Raw genomic sequence first — 16,662 nt, 5'->3', positions numbered from 1 at the left:
CCCCAGCACCCAGACCCCCCCAGGACCCCCCCAGCACCCCACAGAGCTCCTCAGCACCCAGACCCCCCCAGGACCCCCCCAGCACCCCATGGAGCCCCTCGGCACCCAGACCCCCCCAGGACCCCCCCAGCACCCCATGGAGCCCCTCGGCACCCAGACCCCCCCAGGACCCCCTCAGCACCCCACGGAGCCCCTCGGCACCCAGACCCCCCCAGGACCCCCCCAGCACCCCACGGAGCCCCTCGGCACCCAGAGCCCCCCAGCACCCCCCCAGCACCCCACGGAGCCCCTCGGCACCCAGAGCCCCCCAGCACCCCCCCAGCACCCCATGGAGCCCCTCGGCACCCAGACCCCCCCAGGACGCCCCCAGCACCCCACGGAGCCCGTCAGCACCCAGAGCCCCCCAGGACCCCCCCAGCACCCCACGGAGCCCCTCGGCACCCAGACACCCCCAGGACCCCCCCAGCACCCCACGGAGCCCCTCGGCACCCACCCTGCCTGCACCCCCTCAGACCTCGTGCTCCCAAGGGCCCCAAGTGCAGGTAAGACTGGGGGGCGCGGGGGGGGGGGTGGAGCACCTGCATCCCAAATTCTGGGGGTTGTTTTGGGAGGAGGGGGTCACACATCAGGGTGGTCTCTCATGGCTGCGATTTGGGGGGGGGGGGGTGTCTTCTGTGTCACCCCACAGGTTCGGCTCCGCCAGCAGCGCCGCCGCCTGCCCACCCCGCGGCTGGAGGGGGGCCGGGGGGCTGCCCCCCCCAGCCCAGGGGCTGCCCCCCCTGCCCAACCCCCCCGCTGCAGGCCCTGCTTCAGGAGGTGCGGGGTCTGCGAGGGGACCTGCGCGCGCTGGCCTCGGCCCTGCGGCACCTCCTGGGGGGCTTTTCGGGGACCCCTCCTCGCAGCGGCTCTGCCCCGTAAGGGGGTTGTGCTCCCCCCAGTCGCGTGGTTCGGGGGCTGCTGTGACACCCGCTCAGTGAAATAAAGGGGGTGCTGGCCCCCCACTGCCCCTTGAGGGTCTGGGGTGGTGCGACAGGGAGCATCATTTTGGAGGAGGGGGGCCCCCTTGTAGGGCAGACTGGGGCTGTGCTGGGTATTCTGGGGCTTATACTGGGCAGACTGGGGCTTATACTAGGCAGACTGGGCTTACACTGTGCAGACTGGGGCTGTGCTGGGCAGACTGGGGCTTGGACTGGGGCTTATACTAGGCAGACTGGGCTTACACTGTGCAGACTGGGGCTGTGCTGGGCAGACTGGGGCTTATACTGGGCGGACTGGGGCTTATACTAGGCAGACTGGGCTTACACTGTGCAGACTGGGGCTGTGCTGGGCAGACTGGGGCTTATACTGGGCAGACTGGGGCTTATACTAGGCAGACTGGGCTTACACTGTGCAGACTGGGGCTGTGCTGGGCAGACTGGGGCTTATACTGGGCAGACTGGGGCTTATACTAGGCAGACTGGGCTTACACTGTGCAGACTGGGGCTGTGCTGGGCAGACTGGGGCTTATACTGGGCAGACTGGGGCTTATACTAGGCAGACTGGGCTTACACTGTGCAGACTGGGGCTGTGCTGGGCAGACTGGGGCTTATACTGGGCAGACTGGGGCTTATACTAGGCAGTCTGGGCTTACACTGTGCAGACTGGGGCTGTGCTGGGCAGACTGGGGCTGTGCTGGGCATTCTGTGTTTGTACTGGGCAGACTGGGTTTTTGCTGGGCAGACTGGGGCTATACTGGGCAGAGTGGGGCCAGGTTAGGCATATTGGGGCTGTGCTGGGCATTCTGTGTTTGTACTGGGCAGACTGGGTTTTTGCTGGGCAGACTGGGGCCAGGTTAGGCATATTGGGGCTGTGCTGGGCATTCTGTGTTTGTACTGGGCAGACTGGAGATGAGCTGGGCAGACTCAGGCTGTGTTGGATGGATAGGGGCTGTGCTGGGCTTAATGAAGCCATACTGGGCAGACTGGGGCTAGGTTGGGCGGACTGGTCTTGTACTGGGCAGACTGGGGCTGTGCTGGGTGGACTAGGGACAGTCTGGGTTTGTACTGGGCAGACTGGAAATGGGTTGGGCACACTGGGGCTGTGCTGGACAGACAGGGGCTGCGCTGGGCAGACAGGGGCTGCGCTGGGCAGACTGGGGCTATACTGGTCATACTGGTGCCGTACCCTTCGCCCCCCGCACAGCGGTGCCAGCCTACGGGACGTGGGCGCTCAGCCCCACGGGGCGCGGCCGTGCCGTGGGGCAGCGGCGGGGCGGGCGGGGGGGGCCCGGCTGGCCCAGGTGCGGGGCCGAGCCGAGCCGAGCCGAGCCGAGCCTGGCCCCCTGCCCGCGCTCCCCTCGTGGCCTCTCGACCCCGTTACGAAACAGCTCGTTAGCGCTAATCCCGCACCTGTCCCGCTCCCGGCGCCCTGCCCGCCTCGGGGGGGGACCTGCCAAAAACTCTGCCCCGGGGCGTGGGGGGGGGCAGGCGGCGGGGGGGCGGGGGCTGGGGAAGAGGGGCAAGGCGTGGGGCAATGAGACCTGTGGGTGCAGAGGGGCAGGGTGTGGGGCAATAGGGGCCGGGGGGGGGCAGGGTGTGGGGCACTGGGAGCCATGGGGTGCAGAGGGGCGGCACGTGGGGCAATAGGGGCTGGGATTGCAGGGGGGCAGGGGGACCTATGGGTGCAGAGGGGTGGGATGTGGGGCAATAGGGGCTGGGGGGTGAAGCTGTGGGTGCTGTGGGACCTATGGGTGCAGAGGGGTGGGATGTGGGGCAATAGGGGCCGGGGGAGCCAGGGTATAGGGCACTGGGGGCCATGGGGTGCAGAGGGGCAGAGCGTGGGGCAGTGGGACCTATGGGTGCAGAGGGGCGGGATGTGGGGCAATAGGGGCTGGGGGGTGAAGCTGTGGGTGCTGTGGGACCTATGGGTGCAGAGGGGCAGGGCGTGGGGCAATAGGGGCTGGGGGCCAGGGTGTGGGTGCCGTGGGGCACTGGGATGCAGGGGGGCAGGGCGTGGGGCAGTGGGACCTATGGGTGCAGAGGGGCAGGGTGTGGGGCAGGGGATGCAGAGGGGCAGGGCGTGGGGCAGGGGGGCACCCCCCCCAAAATGACAGAAGGGGGCCAGGGGGGACACGGCCGCGGGGGGGCGAGGCCGGGGGGCAGCGGGGCGGCGGCCCGCGGGGCTGTTCGCCTGCCAGCCCCGGGACGGGGACGGGGACGGGGACGGGGACGGGGACGAGCCGGTGCCGCCCGGCCCGGCCCGGCCGCCCGCCGGCTATTTCGGTGCCCCCGCAGCTGTCCGCGCCTCCGCCCCCCGCGGCCGTGCCGCCGCGCTCCCGGGCCACCGGCCAGCAAATGTGTGTGTCCCCCCGCGTTGGGGGGGGGGGGACAGGGACAGGGACAGGGACAGGCGCCCGCATCCTCTGCGTGCCACTGAGGCCGGGGGGGTCACAGCACCCCCGCGGTTCCTGCCCGGACAGCCCCCCCCCGCCCCGGGAGCAGCCTCCGCTTCCCGGGGGGGGTCACGGGAGGATTGCAGCCTCCCCCCCGCCGGCCGCCAGCCAAGCGGGGCCTGCTAATGTGCTGTCAAGTATTAATTACCTTCCCGCGGGCCCGGGGTCAGGGCCCGGCAGCAGGTGGGATGGGGGGGGAGCAGCTGGGGAGGGAGAGGGGTACGGCCCTGGGGTCAGGGAGGGGGGGTGGGAAACGGGGAGGGGGTGGGAACGGGGAGAGGGAGGGTGGGAAACGGGGGAGGGGGTGGGAACGGGGAGGGGGGGGAGAGGGAGGGGGGGTGGGAAACGGGGAGGGGGTGGGAACGGGGAGAGGGAGGGGGTGGGGAGGGAGGGGGGGTGGGAAACGGGGAGGGAGGGGAGAGGGAGGGGGGGAGAGGGGGGGGGTGGGAAACGGGGAGAAGGAGGGGGCGGGAGATGGTTGTGGGAGTGGGGAGAGGCCCTGAAAACTGGGAGAGAGGCAGGGATCCGGCCCAGGACCTGAGGGAGAGGGAGGGTGCTGGGGCAGGCGCAGCCCCCCAGCACAGGAAGGGGTGAACAGGGTGCCCCCAACCTGGGGGGGCCACTCCCCGGCACCCCCGGCCCCACGCACCGCTCCCCGGCCGCTCCCAGCCACCCCGTTTCAGGGCGGCGGGTACCTCCTTGGCAGGACACCGGGCACGCGTGTGCCGCCAGCCGGGCTCTGCCAGCCCCATCCCAAAATAGCCCCCCCCAGCAACGCGCCCTGCCAAGGGGGCCCAGATGTGAGTCAGAGCTGGGACGAGGCGGGGGTGGCGTGGCTGGATCTGGGGTCCCCAAACCACCGTGCCCCACACCTGGGGGTCTGGCACCCACAGCTCGCTCCCGATTCCTGCCCCACGCCCCCGTGGGGGCTGGCTGGCACGTGGGTGGGGGAAGCCGAAGCTGTGAGATGCTGCGTGGCTGGAGCTGGGGGGCAGGACAGAACGGGTGCCGCCCGTCCTCTCGGCGAGGTGGCACCGCAGGAGGGAAACTGAGGCAGGCGGAGGGGTGCCTGAGGCCTGCTGCGTCCTCCCGGGGTGCCAGCGCAGCGGGGCGGGGGGCCACGGCCGGGCTGTGGACGCGGTGACGGTAGTGGGGCTGCGGCGTGTGGTTGTGGCACGGCTGGGCTGTGTCGTGGCGTGAGCAGGCTGTGTCATGGCATGACCAAGCTGTGTCACGGCATTGCTTGGTTGTGTCATGGCATGGCCAAGGCTGTGTTGTGGCGTGGTCAGGCTGTCGTGGCATGACCAAGCTGCGTCATGGCATTGCTTGGTTGTGTCATGGCATGGTCAAGTTGTGTCACAGCACGGCCAAGGCTGTGTTGTGGCATGGTCAAGCTGTCATCACATGACCAAGCTGTGCCGTGGCATGATCAAGTTGTGTCATGGCATGGCCAAGGCCGTGTCATGGTATTGCTTGGCTGTGTCATAGCACGGCCAAGGCTGTGTCATGGCATGGTCAGGCTGCTGTGGCATGACCAAGCCGTGTCATGGCATTGCTTGGTTGTGTCATGGCATGATCAAGGTGTCATGGCATGACCAGGCTGTGTCGTGGCATGATCAAGCTGTGTCATAGCATCCTTGGCTGTTTCATGGCATGACCGAGCTGTGTCATGGCGTTGCTTGGTGGCGGTGTGGCATGGCCAAGCTGTGTCGTGGCGTTGGTGGTGGTGTGGCATGACCACCCTGGGTTATAGCAAGGCTGGGCTGTGTCACGGCATGGCCACGGCTGTGTCACGGCATGGCCAAGGCCATGTCATGGCATGACCAGGCTGTGTCACGGCACGGCTGAGCTGTGTCACGGCATGGCTGGGCTGTGCCGTAACATGGTTAGAGTTGTGTTGTGGGATGACATCGCGATGGCATTGCACGGGGGGGGGCAGATAGGATGTGTTGGCCGCGGGGACAGACTGACCATTGCACATGAGGACGGACGCACGTCAGGGAGCATGGCGTGGTGAAGCCGAGCAGATCCGTCTGATGGAGAGACAGCGCTGTGAGGAAGGACAGACGGACAGGATGGAGCATCGCATGGGGGGGATGGACAGCGGTGGCATGGGCCAGCTGTCACAGAGGACTATGGACACGCACAGGTCGCATGATGGGTGGCAGGGGGACAGAACGGGGTGCACGGGTGGACAGACAGACAGCACGGGCAAGGACAGCAAAGATAAGCATCAGGCATGTGGGGACAGGTGGATCACGTGCCGTGTGGGACGGACGGACGGAGGGATGGACGGATGGACGGACGGATGGACGGATGGACGGACGGATGGATGGACAGACAGACAGACAGTGTGGAGGACAGCTTGCAGGGCCGGACGGACAGACCGTGGTGCTGGGGACAGACCCCTCTCTGGATGGACAGGCAGCATGGGGACAGACGGACAGCGCAGAGCAGCACGCTGAGGGACAGCCAAGAGGCCTGCACCCTGCTCCCCCACCCTGCATTGGGTGCACCGAGGCCGCCGGGCTCAGCCCCTGTCCCCAGTTCCATCCTGTCCGTCCGTCCCCCTAAGCAATATCTTGCATGTCCCGCATCCCCAGCTCCGTGCTGTCCGTCTGTCCGCCCATGAAACGCCCTGCCTGTCCTGCGTCCTGCCTATCTTTGGCCCTCGGCACGCGTGAGGGCTGACATATGTTCCCTGCGCGCGAGCGGCAGAGATTAGCGCGGGCCGGTGGCATGGGAACGGGCAGGAAAGTCTGAGTCACAGCTCCCGGTGCCGGGGGTGGCTGTGGCACTGGGGGCACCCAGCCGTGCCCTGAGAGCACCCGACCCTGCCGGGACGCACGGCCGGCGACGCAGGTGAGGCACGCGCTGCTCCTGGGCTGCTCGGCTGTCCCCGTGCGATCCCGAGGGACGCCCGACGCTGCCTTCTGCTTCTGGCTCGCTTGCGTGGCCCTCTTGGCTCAGCCCTACGGCACCGGGGGGGGGTGTGTGTGTCCGGGGGGGGGGGGACACGGGCTCCTTGTCCCAGCCCTGCACACCTGGAGGTGCCGGTGGCGGCGGTGACCCCGCTGCGTCCGTGCCAGCGCAGGCGGCTGCGGGTGGTGGGATGGGAGAAGGGTGCGGCGTTCTGCTTCAGGGCTGGGGATGGGAGAGCGAGGAGTCATCCCTGACCCCTTGCAGTGGGGGGACGTGGGGTGGGGATGTGGGGTGCAGGGAGGGAGCCCCGGCTGCTGCCGTGGGGTGACGCGTGGTGCGGTGTGCGTCACCTGCGTGTCACCTGGCAGGTGACAGGGCTCACTGCCTCTCCTCTGGGGCGTGATGTGGGGCTGACCCCCACCTCCCCGTGGCCCCCGTCGGGGGTGCTCGGCCTCACCGGACAGGGGCATTTTTGAGGCGCCCATCACCTCTTGGTGTGAGGCTGCGCCTTCCCGCCAGCTGGGACCCCCGCATCTGCACAGAGCCGGGGGGAGAGGAGCAGGGCTTCGTCCCGGCCAGAGACATCACGGGGAGAGCCCCTGGGGTGGAACTGGGCTGTGCTGGGCTGCACTGGGCTTGACTGGGCTGGGTTGGACCTGACTGGGCTAGAATGGGTTGGGCTGGGCTGCATGGACTGGACTGGGCTGGGTTGGACCTGACTGGGCTAGAATGGGTTGGGCTGGGCTGCATTGGACTGGACTGGGCTGAGCTAAACTGGGCTGGACTGGGTTGAACTGAGCTGGACTAGACTGGACCAGGAATGGAGTGGATTGGGCTTGGGTGGACTGGAATGGGTTGAATTGAGCTGGACTACACCGGGATGCTTCAGACCAGGTTGATTTGGGCACTACTAGGCTGAGCTGGGCTAAACTGGAGTAGACTGGGCTAGACTGGGCTGTCCCAACCGGGTGCTCTGGGACCAGGAGGCTGGTGCTGCTGCCGTGTCCCCGTGCAAGGGGCCGGGGACGGCGGGTGTTTGAGGCGACGCGAGGAGTTTGGCTGTCCCCAGGGCCCATGGAGGAGTCGGACGAGGACGGGGAGGACAACGAGGAGTTCCTGGAGCGGCTGATGGTGCAGACGGGCCGCGAGGTGCCGCAGCAGGAGCTGGAGGAGCACTACGCCGTGCTGGAGGAGCTGGGCAGCGGGAGCTACGGCCGGGTGGTGCTGACGGAGCCCCGGGACGGTGGTGAGGGGTGCCGGGGGCTGGGGGTGGGCAGAGCGACCCAGCTGCTGGCTGGGAGAACCCGACCCACCCGAGCCAAACCCCAGCTCTGCCCAAACCTCCCCGTGCCAGACCCCTGTCTCTGCCCTCCTGGGGGTCCCGGCTGGCGCTGACCCCGCTCCGGCTCCCCGCCGTTTCCCAGGCTCACCGGTGGTCCTCAAGCTGATGCTGAAGGAGCAGACGGAGCGGCGGGTGTTTCTGCGGGAGTATTGCATCGCCCTGTGCCTCTCCGGCCACGCCGCCTGCCTGCGCGCCCTGCCCATCGCCTTCGAGAGCGCCACGCACTTCGCCTTCGGGCAGGAGCTCGCTCCAGCTGGGGATCTGTGCGCCCTCCTCAACCCAGGGGTGCGTGCGGCCCCGGGGCTCTGCGGGGGGGGGTGCAGGGGCCGGGAGGGAGGAGAGGACGGGGGGAGAAGGTGCAGGGACAGCTTTGCAGTGAGCGTGGCGACGCTTTGTGCGGGGAGACCCTTTGCCGAGGGGTGCATGTACGCATTGTGCGTGGGGAGAGGCGCTTTGCAGTGGGGCGCAGCGACGCCGTGCACGGGAGGAGACCCTTTGCAGTGGGGTGCATGCTTGTGCTGCACGTGGGGAGACCCTTTGCAGTGCGGGCGTGTGGCTAAAGGCTGCTGTGGGGAGCGAAGCGTGGGTCGGCAGTGCCAGAATGGGGGTCTGGGTGTTGCAGCAGCCCCTTTGGGGAGGGGGCTATGCCGTGGTCACCGGCGCCACCCTGCCCGCAGGAGGGCCTGGCGGAGGAGCTGGTGAAGCGCTGCGCGTCCCAGCTGGCCGAGGCGCTGGACTTCATGCACAGCCGGGCCCTGGTGCACCGGGACGTCAAGCTGGACAACGTGCTGCTCTTCGACCGCGAGTGCCGGCGGGTGAAGCTGGGAGACTTAGGGCTCACCCGCGTGCAAGGCTCTGCAGTGGGTGCCATGTCTGGCACCTTGCCCTACGCCCCGCCGGAGCTCTGCCGGCTCCAGGGCTCCGAGACGCTGGAGCTGGACTCCAGCCTGGATGTCTGGGCCTTCGCTGTCCTGCTCTTCTGCCTCTGCACCGGCTGCTTCCCCTGGGCCGTGGCCACCAGCTCCGATCCCCAGTTCGAGGACTTCAGGGCGTGGCAGGGCGGTGTGGCAGGACGGGGAGTGCCTGCATCCTGGCGAGGCTTTGGCTCTGGGGCGCTGGAGATGCTCCGGCGCTTGCTGAGGCTGGACCCCAACCGCCGGAGTCCGGCCATCGAGGTACAGAAGTACCTGTCCCTGCCCTGGGTGATGGCCCCCGGTGCCGAGGAGCCAGCACTCAGCAGCTCCCAGTTCCCCCTCACCAGTGGCACTGGGGAGAGCCGAGGGGGCACCGGGGGACAGGGTAGGGAAGATGGGGTTCCTATGCCCCCCGCTAACACCCTGGCCCCGTGCTGGTAGCCAGCACCTCCCCTCCATCCCAGGGCTGGAATGGTGGTGGGTGTCCCCCAGGAGGCTGGCTTCCCTGTCCGCCGCCCGAGGCTTGCAGGGCTAGCGATGGGTTGGTTGCAAGCGCAGGAAGGAGAAGCGATGCCTCGGGCAGCACCCGGAGACCCCAGCCCTTCAGCTGGATGCCTAGCACCTCGCAAACTGATGTTACTTGGCGGTGGTGACAACACCCGAGCAACCATTGCGTGGCTCTGAGATGCACGAGGGAAGAAGCAACCCACAGGATGACAGAGAGAAAGAGGAGGAGGGCAGTTAATTAGGAATTAAACCTACGAAGGCCAATACAAGACCTTGGGAGAGACGGACGGTGGAAGTGCTCAGCAGAGGAACCCAGAAACACGTCTGACCTTGACCTCCTTCCTGTGCCTTAGGGACCAGGAGGCTGTCAGGGGCTGCTGTTAATTAGGGAAGATGCTAAACAGCCTCCCTGGGGGTTAACTGCTGTAATTAGGGGGGATGCTAAACAGCCTCCTGAGGAGCTAGGAGCTGTGTAAAACAAGCGTAAGGCCTCAGGGCATGCAGCTGAACTGGGAAGTGATGGGGCTGGGAGGAGCTCCCAGGTGGATCTGTGGGACTGGAGTTAAGACCGGACAAACCTCCAGTCCGGCTCGATCCAAGCAACGCAACGGGCAGTATGATTTGCACCCTGACGGGCTGGACGTGGCTCAGCTGACAGTGCAAAAGGGTGAAGAGATGCAGCGAGAGCGCAGATTGGGACGGCTCCGGGTGTGCAGGAGGGGACGCACCGGAACATCACCCTCAATGGTTGCAAATATTCTCCATCTCCAGCACGGGAGGGATTGGGCAGCCTCCAGAGGGGAGTTTGTGGGGTGAGCTCACGGTTTGGAGGCTGGACAAGCACCTGCCCAGGCTCACCCGGCCATCTGGTCCCCGCTGGCGCTGCTGGCAGCTGGGAGGAGAGCAGCGGGGGTCCCGCAAGCTTTGGCACCTCACCTTGGTGCCGCACCGCCTGCGGGCAGGGCTCTGCCTGCCTGCTGGGAAGCACCGCCTCGGGGCTCTCCTGCACCCCTTCGAGCAGTCTGCACCTCTGTTTTGGGACAGGGGCCTCCTGGGACACCTCTGCACTCCGCCTGGGGAGCCCGTACCCGCTCCTCCATGGGGATCCCCAACAGCCGGGGGACCTGGGCTCTGCTGTCGGCAGAGGATCCATCCCCTGCACGCCAACCCTAGCACAAAGCGGAAGGGGAGGGGGAAATAAGCTGAGATGCTGAAGCTTAATAAAATTTTCTGTTGTTTTGCCCTTTTTTTTTTTTTTTTAAACTGTGTTTTCCCATCGACCTCAAGCCCTAAATCCTGCTTTTTTCTCCTCCCAGGGGGCAGGCAGGCTCTGAGCAAAGCGGGTCCAGGCCCCCCACCCCTCTGTGGTGTGGGAAATCTCCAGAGAGGAGAAGGCACAAGGGCAGCTGGGAGGCTTGCCGAAGGCCTGGCTTCAGCAACGCGGAGGCTTTTCCTTTGTAGCTGCCTTGTCCCCAAATTGCAGCCCGGGGATGCTTGGTCCGAGGGTGGCAATGCTGGGCTGGACGGTGGTGCTCCCTGTAGATGGGGGTGGGAAACTCCCTCATCCTGGAGGAATTGTCTCACAGCTGGGGTTCAGCCTGTCGCCGGATTTTTTCCAGGTGAGGAAAACTCTCCCAGCACAGCACCGGCGTTGCATGCCACAGGGCTTCCTCCAAAGGAACTCACGCTCCGTGGAAAATGCGTTGGGTAACGCTCACCACAAGCAGCTTGTGAACACGGCTGCAGCGCGGGTCGATCCACCAGCCACACAAACACCTGGCTCTAGCCACGCAGGATCTGAACACTCTTTAACAAGCATCTCCAGTGCCCAGCATCATGGTGAGGGGGAGCTGTGGGGGGAGACGTGCTGCAAAAACCACGGGCCAGCAGCTGGCAGAACGCTTTCCTGAGGCATCCAGCAAGAATGTGTATCCACATGCACCCAATCAAATGTGTCGCGTCTGGGTGTATCCAGCAGACGCACCAAAACAACCCGCAAGAGTGCTGTTGAGTGGTGGCCCCCAAACCAAGTTGAAGTATCATCACATCACTTTTACCCCCCTCCTCCACCGACATGGATGGGATGATTCAAGGGATGCTGTGTCTCCCTGTTCTGATTGTAACCATTACGTCCCAGCACCTGGGAGGAGATACGTGAGAGAAATTATCTTCCTTTCCTCTTTTGTGTATCTGATCCCTGCTACGACACCCTGGTGTGTCCCACCTGCGCCAGCGCCTGGTTCCACCACCACTCCATCCAGGTAGGCGGCATCGTCCCTGTCCCCTGATGTGATTGTCACCCCTGATCTGCACCCTGTCCCCCAGCTCCAGTGGGAGGTGAATGGGACCCCCCTGCTGCTCATGCTGATGCCACCTCTGCCCCAGGGCCCAGTGCTGCGCTCTGCCCTCTACCACTTTCGCTGCCCTCTCTGCCAGGACATGGCCACCTTCCAGGCTGAGATGTTCCGCCTGGGCATCAAAATCCCTGACAGCTGGGTGCCCTGGCCTCCCCTCTGCCTCCCTCCTCGTTGGCGATACTCCCACTGATCCCCTTCTGCCTCCCCGGCTGCCGGTGGGGTGTCCCCCACGTCCCCGGGGCTGAGCGCTCCCCTGCTCTTGCAGGGGTGCTGCCTGGGAGGAGGACGGGGCCTTTGCAGACCATTCCCTGCGGTACAGCTCCTGCGACGCCAGCCAGTGCCCGTGCCCGTGCCCGCTGGGTTGGGAGCAGGCGGAAGCGAGTGGGTGAGTGCCGCCGACCACGTCCCTGCAGCCCCAGGGAGGAGACGAAGCCTTTGTCTCCTTCTTTGGGCAGGGATGGAGGTTCCCTGGGATGCTGAGCCGGGCCTGGCACAGGGTTTGTGCCAGCAGCTGAGCGCTGGCTGCCAGGGCGGGAGCAGGGTGGAGGTGGGCTCAGCACGATGTGGCCCCGCCCCTCCTTTGTGTGCTCAGGGCCAGGACATACCTTATAAGGCCTTGCGGCTCCGCCCCCCCTTTGTGTGCTGTTCTGGTTTTGTTTAGTTATTTTGATGCCCAACGTGGGGCTCGAGGAATTTGAGATATGGATTGAGTTTGATTGGGAGAAATAAAGGGCAAAACAGGGATCGAACTTGACAAAAGAGCAAAATGATTATAAGGAATTTTATGTTCTGATTGTGGTGAATTGTGTGTAAATTGTATGGTCTATCCACTGTTGGTGTTGTGAGGATATTATTTTGATTTTGGTGCGAGGAATTCTTCTTTTTTTTTTTTTTTTCTGTTGATGTGTGTGTATTTTAATTAGGATTCTTAAATATGTAATTCGCAGAGGCGAGGGGTGGAATGTTGTGGTTTTGTTTAGTGAGGGGGGGGCCTAAGGTGGCAGCTTCGTAGGAAACTGCTAGAAGTCGCTCCCCTTTGTTCAGTGGACTCGGCCGGGCCTAGAGCGGACCTGCTGCTGGCCAAGGCCGAGCCGATTGGTAGCAGAACGTCCTGTGATAACGCCTCTGTGATAATGTATTTAAGAAGGGCAAAACAGAAAAAGAGAAGAAGATGTGAAGCAGCTGAGCGGGGGGCAGAGAGGGGGAAGCGCGAGCCTTGTGGGCCTTGCAGGCCTCACCCTGTGGCCTCCCGCCGGGCAGCCGACTGGGCCCAACTCGGCCCGGCCTGGCTGCAAGAAGTGGAGAGGAGATGAGATGGATGATGTGAAGAGATCCTAAGAGGCATCTGCCAGCCTGTTGTGAAGAACTTTTCTTCTGAGAGGAATGGCTGCAGACGCCAAGGTCAGTGAAGAAGGAGGGGGAGGAGTAATGCAGCTCCTGGCCGAGATTCCCCTGCAAACTGTGGTGAAGACCATGGTGGAGCAGGTTGTCCCCCTGCAGCCCATGGAGGTCCACGGAGGGAGCAGAGATCCCCCTGCAGCCTGTGGAGGACCCCACGCCGGAGCAGGTGGAGGCCTGAAGGCAGCTGTGGCCCATGGAGGGCCCGCTGGGACAGCCATTCTGGAGAGACTGCACCCTGTGGAAGAGATGACCCATGCCGGAGCAGTTTCACGAGGGACTGTGGCGTATGGGTGGGACCCCACAACAGAGCAGGGGAGGAATGTGAGGAGTTCTTCCCCCAACCACGAAGCAGCGGTGTAAAACAACGCGTGATGAACTGACCGCAATCCCCATTCCCTCTTCCCCCTCCTGTGCCACTCGGGGGGGGAAGGTAGTAGAGATAATGTTAAGCCCGGGAAGAGGGAGGGGTGGGGGGAGGTTATCTTGGTCTCTGTCTCATTCTCCTGCTGTTTTTAGTAATACATTAATCGTTTTCCCCAAGTCAAGTCTGTTTTGCCCGTGACGGTAACTTTAAGGATTTTGTTCCTGTCCTTATCTCAAACCTCGAGCCATTTTTCTTATATCATCTCCCCCTGTTCTCTCGGAGGGTGGGGGGAGTGAGAGAGAGACTGCGTAGTCTGGTCCTGATCGGGGCTGAACTACGACAAGTGAGAACTAAAGTCATTAATTGAAACAACTTACACTAGAGACCTTTGTAAAGAAGAAGAACAATTTGTTCAACGGGTAATTTCCTCAAGTGGAAGAGAAGATCAAATATTAAGACAATACTGTTTGCCTGCATAGAAATCTAGCCCATTATTTTCTATGTAAGGAGATGACTGCACCTGAACTTAGAAGATGTCAGTCATCAAAACCTGGACACAAATATCACTCAGCAAATGTTTACAACTGAAAAAGAAAGTTTACTTTACAGTACTTGAAAGAAAAGTCATAACTATCGATACCAAACTTAAATAAGAGGTAACAGTGGGGCCATTGTCACCCCTTGGCAAAGCTGTACTGTTGCCTTATCTCAGGCAGTAATTAGCACTTTAGCAAACAGCACATACCTCTGACCACCCTAAGTTTGATGATCAGTTCCTGTGCCTTTCAACACACTTACAAACTGATGTTTATAGAGAAAAGCTTCTCCTACTTTGCCAGAGGGGTATAAGAAGTCCGCAACGACTGATGTCAAACAAAAATATGCCTGCATGAGAACATTATGTTTTACTATGAAGGATCAAGAATTTTGCACTAATCAAATGCCCTTCTGTGCGCAAAGTAAAGATCTGTAAACAAATTAATGTCTACTTAAAACTAGTTTTACAATTACACCATAGAACTTAATTCTTCCAGGCTCTATTTAGAATCATAGAATAGTTAGGGTTGGAAGGAAGAAAGAAAGATAATTTCACTTTTTTTTTAAAAAAGCAATATTTGCAAGATTTTTGTGAATTATTATCTAATTTAATTTCCTTCTTTATTATGGGCATACAAGGGGAACATACGTTATATAGAGAGCCAAGAATTTGCTGTTAGCTTAACCCATGTTTTAACAGTTCAAGCATTATTGGCAACAATTATTGACCTAGTCAATAACTGGCAAAAAAAAAATAGAGCAATAATTTTTGTCTATATTGGCAATAAATGTAGATCAGCAATTATTAGTCTAATTGCAATTGTATTAACACTTACAGCCCTAATTGTATGATTATTACAGGAAAAATAATAGTTACAAGCAGTATACATAAACGGCCTAGAGCCCACTGGGTTACAGCTCAGCCTTTCATGTCTCGCCGAGTCCTCAGCCTTCAGTCGTCCTCAGGAACAACACGTGTGTGTTCAGCACCGAGCACCTACACAGTAGCCCCTCAGCCCCGGTGAGCATACGGTGTTCATATTTACTAGAGACTACGTAGTTTTGTATGGGGTTGGGTTTTTGGGGGGTGTAAGGGTCGGTCAGAAAATCAGTATTAATCATAGAATCATAGAATGGTTGGGTTGGAAGGGACCTTCAAAGGTCACCTAGCCCAATCCCCCTGCAAGGAGCAGGGACATCCCCGACTAGATGTATTGTCTCAACCTCGTCATGGAGGACTTCCAGGTGGACTGTGGATTTGATGTGGCCTAACAGTCAGGCTCACAACTTGCCATGCGTTGCTGCGAGCAGCCTGCCTGGGACGCGGGTGTTTTCCCCAGGAATGGAATGTGATTGTTATGGACAAAGCCGACTCTGGCCTGACTTCACTTTTTTATCGAGCTCAATCCCTGTTTTGCCCGTTACTGCTCCCAATTAAATTCAATCCTTATCTCAAATTCCTCGAGCCCCACGTTGGGCGCCAAAATAACTGTCGTAGTTCAGCCCCGATCGGGACCAGACTACGCAATCTCTCTCTCACTCCCTCCCCACCCTCCGAGAGAACAGGGGGAGAATCGGTAAACAAAAGAAAACCAGGAAAAAAAAAAAACACGTGGGTTGAGATTGAACAAAAAGTAAATTTAACAGCAATGACAGAAGAAAACAAAACAGTGATGGAACACAAATACAGTACAATGGCTCACAACAAATCTCCACAGCCAGTTTCTTCCAGGTAGCAGGAGGCTCCCTTCAGCACCCTCCTCACTGATACCCTGAGCACGATGTCAGATGGGATGGAACAGCCCTTGGGCTCATTTGCGTAAATTAACCCCAGCTGTTAGCTAATTAGTTAACTATCCCAGCCATAGGGGCTGCCAGCTTCAGTTCTCCACCCAGCTCAGGTGAATATTAACTCTGTCCTGGCCAGAACCAGGACACACTGTCACAGCTAAAATGAGCCGAAATCTTACATCAAGGCAAATCCCGTGTCCTGCATCGGTGTGTTAACACGAAGCCTGTGGCCTTTCACTAGCAAATGCAGGACACTCATCTGCTGGATCTCAAGGGCTGCAACGTGCAAATATCAGAGCTGGGTGAACTGCATAGACACAGCAGGTGTTTCCAGTCTCGCTGCTGCTGACGGTGAGTGTCTCGTGGAGCCCTCGCATTTCACTGAGTGGAGGAGAGCGGGCAGGCTGAGCCCTGCCTGCCGTCGCGTCCCGCTGACGAATGTCCCCATCAGCCTGTGAACATAAAGCTGCAGTAAATCAGCAAAAGCCACAAAGAGGTTGAATTTATACAAACAGTAAGTATTTCAGTGAAAGGTCAGGGTGGCCTCAGCAAGAAAAAAAAAGAGGCTAAGCCAAGTCTGAGGAGCCACCTCAAGTTTGGCTCAAAAGCTGGGAAGCAAAAGGCACAAGCAGCAATCTAAGACAGGAAAAGTTGAGGAAAAGCCACACCTGCCCTGAAAGTTTGGGATTCCTGAGAATCCAAAAGGGACAGCTAAAACGGGACAGGCTGGGCACGGGTTTCTGAATGCTCCGGTCACCCTGTGCTGTGCCACAAGTAACCGCGCATGGAGGGACCATCTAGGAGCTTGTCTAGCTAAAGGGCTTCAGAGGAGAGACAGAAGAAGTCTCAGGCAGCCTTGACAGCACTCCCAGGTGGGAGCAAGGGAGCCCGGACAACCAGGACAAGCAGAAGAGATCATGGAGCTGTAGGAAGAGCAGCTGTCAGAGAAGTTCCTTACAGATTCTATGAAAGCAAAATAATAATTGACAATAAAAACCAATGCTGCGACTTCCCCTTGTCAAGTGTCTAGGTGTCTTTATTTTTTTAAAAAAACTAAGAAAGAGATGTTCTCTCCTTTGGTGGTGAATACTATTTAA

The 16,662-nt window shown here is 61.0% G+C and overlaps 1 protein-coding gene and 1 long non-coding RNA gene across 4 annotated transcripts; both read left to right on the top strand.

The window, feature by feature from the left end:
- Positions 1–427: 427 nt before the first annotated feature.
- Positions 428–1,009, top strand: LOC147596895 (uncharacterized). The gene is made up of 2 exons (XR_015261311.1): positions 428–542; positions 689–1,009. It is a non-coding gene; the product is annotated as an uncharacterized LOC147596895 (long non-coding RNA).
- A 2,466-nt stretch (positions 1,010–3,475) lies between these two features.
- On the top strand, positions 3,476–10,356 carry LOC147596894 (putative serine/threonine-protein kinase SBK3). Of its 3 annotated transcripts, XM_086769321.1 has the most exons (5): positions 3,476–3,613; positions 4,137–4,230; positions 7,422–7,598; positions 7,777–7,979; positions 8,372–10,356. In XM_086769321.1, the coding sequence occupies exons 3-5, from the start codon at positions 7,427–7,429 to the stop codon at positions 9,047–9,049; spliced, it is 1,053 nt and encodes a 350-aa protein (XP_086625447.1). In that variant the 5' UTR covers positions 3,476–3,613; positions 4,137–4,230; positions 7,422–7,426; the 3' UTR covers positions 9,050–10,356. The 3 variants fall into 3 exon arrangements, with proteins under 3 accessions (XP_086625447.1, XP_086625446.1, XP_086625448.1); XM_086769320.1 differs by lacking the exon at positions 4,137–4,230 and having other exon boundaries at positions 3,487–3,613; XM_086769322.1 differs by lacking the exons at positions 3,476–3,613; positions 4,137–4,230 and adding an exon at positions 6,172–6,292.
- Positions 10,357–16,662: the final 6,306 nt, after the last annotated feature.

This window comes from Chlamydotis macqueenii, chromosome 34 (assembly GCF_036417535.1).
Source record: "Chlamydotis macqueenii isolate bChlMac1 chromosome 34, bChlMac1.mat, whole genome shotgun sequence".
Lineage (NCBI taxonomy): Eukaryota > Metazoa > Chordata > Aves > Otidiformes > Otididae > Chlamydotis > Chlamydotis macqueenii.
This window is presented reverse-complemented; position numbering and strand designations above follow the sequence as displayed.